General features: G+C 39.7%; 1 protein-coding gene across 1 annotated transcript in view; it reads left to right on the top strand.

Moving 5' to 3' along the window:
* Positions 1–1,122: 1,122 nt before the first annotated feature.
* LOC111382965 overlaps positions 1,123–2,905 on the top strand; it is an 8,619-nt gene continuing 6,836 nt past the window's right edge. The window contains exons 1-2 of the mRNA XM_023007015.1: positions 1,123–1,548; positions 1,642–2,901. Coding sequence (XP_022862783.1) covers positions 1,123–1,548; positions 1,642–2,901 — 1,686 coding nt within the window. The remainder of the gene's footprint in view (positions 1,549–1,641; positions 2,902–2,905) is intronic.

The raw sequence follows: 2,905 nt of genomic DNA, 5'->3' as shown, positions 1-2,905 counted from the left end.
ATACGCACAGGAAACAAAGTCGTGGGCTGGGGTGCTGAATTGAAGAGATATTACACGTACAAAGAAAGGGCAGAAAGTGGACTCCAAACATTAATAAGGCTGTCGGCTGCAATATTATAGAGAGATATAAGCATTGGAGCAGTTTTGGGCAGAAGAAATCGGCAGGAGCAAATTAAATACAAACACAGAATTTAAAGCAGTTTTGGTGAAAATTAATTGCCGGCAAACAGGGAATTAGAAGGGGAGATTACACAAGTCGTTAAAGCCAGAAAATTGGGAAACACCATAAGGATGAAGACGTCACATGNAAACAGGGAATTAGAAGGGGAGATTACACAAGTCGTTAAAGCCAGAAAATTGGGAAACACCATAAGGATGAAGACGTCACATGAGATTGGTATTAAACATGTTCCATCAATGTTTTTGTTTTTGAGAAAATTAGAGATTGCAATATTGCTTTTACATTGAGAAACATCCTCCCATATTCTTTCAAGAGATCCAAGGAGTGCTTCAAGAGATTAATTCATCTTCTTCGTTCTTATGTTTCGGCAATCCGTTGTGTGGGGAAAACATCAAAGTTGTGAAGATAAAACACCGTGGTTCCTTAATCCTTTGAGGAACGGACCTCTCATTGGAGGATTGAGAGAGGTGGACGACAAGCGCAGGAACTAGACAAGAACAGGAGGTTCTTAGAATTTCACTTGGTGATACAATCAGCTAAAGACCAGGAGGCTGTATTGGATAGCAGATTGGGCTGCAAGAGATAGATCAGGAAGCTAGCAGGAGATTAGCTGTATCTACAGCAGTAGATAGTGAGACTAGAACGGCGGGTCTGACTGGGTAAGGAGTTTGGCAGAACTTGTACTTGCTGGATTGGAAAATGGTTGGAAACCTCCTTCCACAACTATGTCAGGTGTTGTCAATCTAACTGATATTTCACTTTGGACTAAGGAAGAATTAGTTGATTGCAATTGGAATAGTAAAGGACTTCATGCCTTGTTTATGGCCGTGTCTCCCGAAGAATTTAGGAGAGTGTCACTGTGTGAAACTGCTAAAGAGATATGAGACATTCTAGAGACTACGCATGAGGGAACTAAAATCGTAAAAAATTCAAAATTGCAAATGCTAACCTCTAGGTTTGAAGAAATCAAGATGAAAGATGATGAATCGTTTGATGAGTTTTATGCAAAATTGAATGACATTGTAAACTCTAGTTTCAATCTAGGTGAGAAGATTCTCGAGTCAAAAATTGTGAGAAAAGTTCTTAGGTCTTTGCCCGAGAGATTTAGACCTAAGGTTATAGCGATTGAAGAGAGTAAGGATCTGGACACGGTTAAGATAGAAGAACTCATAGGATCCATTCAAACCTATGAACTCACCATCTCACAACCTAAGAAAAACAAGTCCATAGTGCTGAACACAGTTGGAGAAGAAGAGTCAGAGTCGTCTGACATAGAAACCCTTAGAGATGAGGAAATAGCTTACTTCGTAAAGAAGTTCCAGAAAGCTTTAAAGGGCAAGAGATGGTCCCAAGATAAAAATAGAGGAGTCCCTAGTAAATTCTAAAAAGAGAAGAGTGATAAACCAATTGCTAGGAAGTCTAGTAAGAAATCTCAAGTTATTAGGTGTCATGAGTGTTAGGGATTTGGGCACTATAGAAATGAATGTCCTAACTTTAAGAAAAATCTGAAAAAGGGAAGGAGCAAGGCATTAGCTGTGTCATTGATTGATGATGATTCAAACTCAAGTGATCAAAGGGATTTTTCCAATAGTGAAGATGAAAAGGGTTATATGGCTTTTGTGTCTACAGTTAAGAGCGAGTCTGATAAGGACGGTGAGAAGGTTGAGGAGGATGTAGAGAGTGAGAAGTCTAGTGACGATGCTGAGGATGGGACGGATATGCATGAGGCTTATCAACTTCTATTTAAGGAGAGTCTCAATATCAAAAAGGTAAATAAAGTCCTATTTAAGAAGGTAGACGAGCTTGAGAGAGAGAAAGAGAGACTCACTAATGATCTTCAGGTCTCATCTAAAGACCTTAGTGAGTTGAAGTGTGTCAATGACAAGCTAGAGGACAAGGTTAAGACACTAACTTGTGAGTTAGAGAAATCTAATATTCAACTGCAGTCTTTTATGAGCGGGACTAAGAAACTAGATGCCATGTTAGGAATGAACAAACCCACTGGGAATAGGCAAGGTCTAGGATTTGTGAAGGGTGATAGCAACATGACTAGTTCACCCAAGACCACATTTGTGCCTGCTTCCAACTATTCTAGTATTTCAATCAATCGTGAATCCAAAAGTAAGAGTGTCACTGAACTGAATGCCACTAGAGCCCGTAAGATTTCCGCACCGAAATTTCAGCACCAACAACCACATGCATTTGAGCCTAGGTTCATACCCACTTATCATCACTGTGGTGCTTTAGGACACACGAGACCTAAGTGTCATAAGCTAGCAGATAGGAATAGAAGTCAAGATATCCCTAGTCAAGTAAACTTTCTTTCAAATCAGGTCAGCCACTTAACTGAGATGGTGACAAAATTGACTAGGATCACCTCAACCTCTAGAAAAGTTTGGGTTAAGAAATCTGATGTGGGTAGGTATGGTGAGAATTCAAATTTTTCTATAGCTCATGTTGCATATAAGGCTCAAAATACATGTATGTGGTATCTTGATAGTGCTTGTTCTAGACACATGTGTGGTAATAATGCCTTATTCTCTACACTTGATGACTGCAACAGTGGTGTAGTTACCTTTGGAGATGGGGGTACGACACCTATCCGTGGTAAAGGCACCATCAGCATATCTGGACTTCCTACTATATCTAATGTGCTGTATGTAGAGGGTCTTAAGTCCAATCTATTAAGCATTAATCAAATTTGTGATGCTGACTATGAAGTGA

The sequence above is a fragment of the Olea europaea genome, unplaced genomic scaffold (assembly GCF_002742605.1).
Source record: "Olea europaea var. sylvestris unplaced genomic scaffold, O_europaea_v1 scaffold2594, whole genome shotgun sequence".
Lineage (NCBI taxonomy): Eukaryota > Viridiplantae > Streptophyta > Magnoliopsida > Lamiales > Oleaceae > Olea > Olea europaea.
The sequence above is the reverse complement of the archived record's forward strand: the minus strand, read 5'-3'. Positions and strand labels throughout refer to the sequence as shown.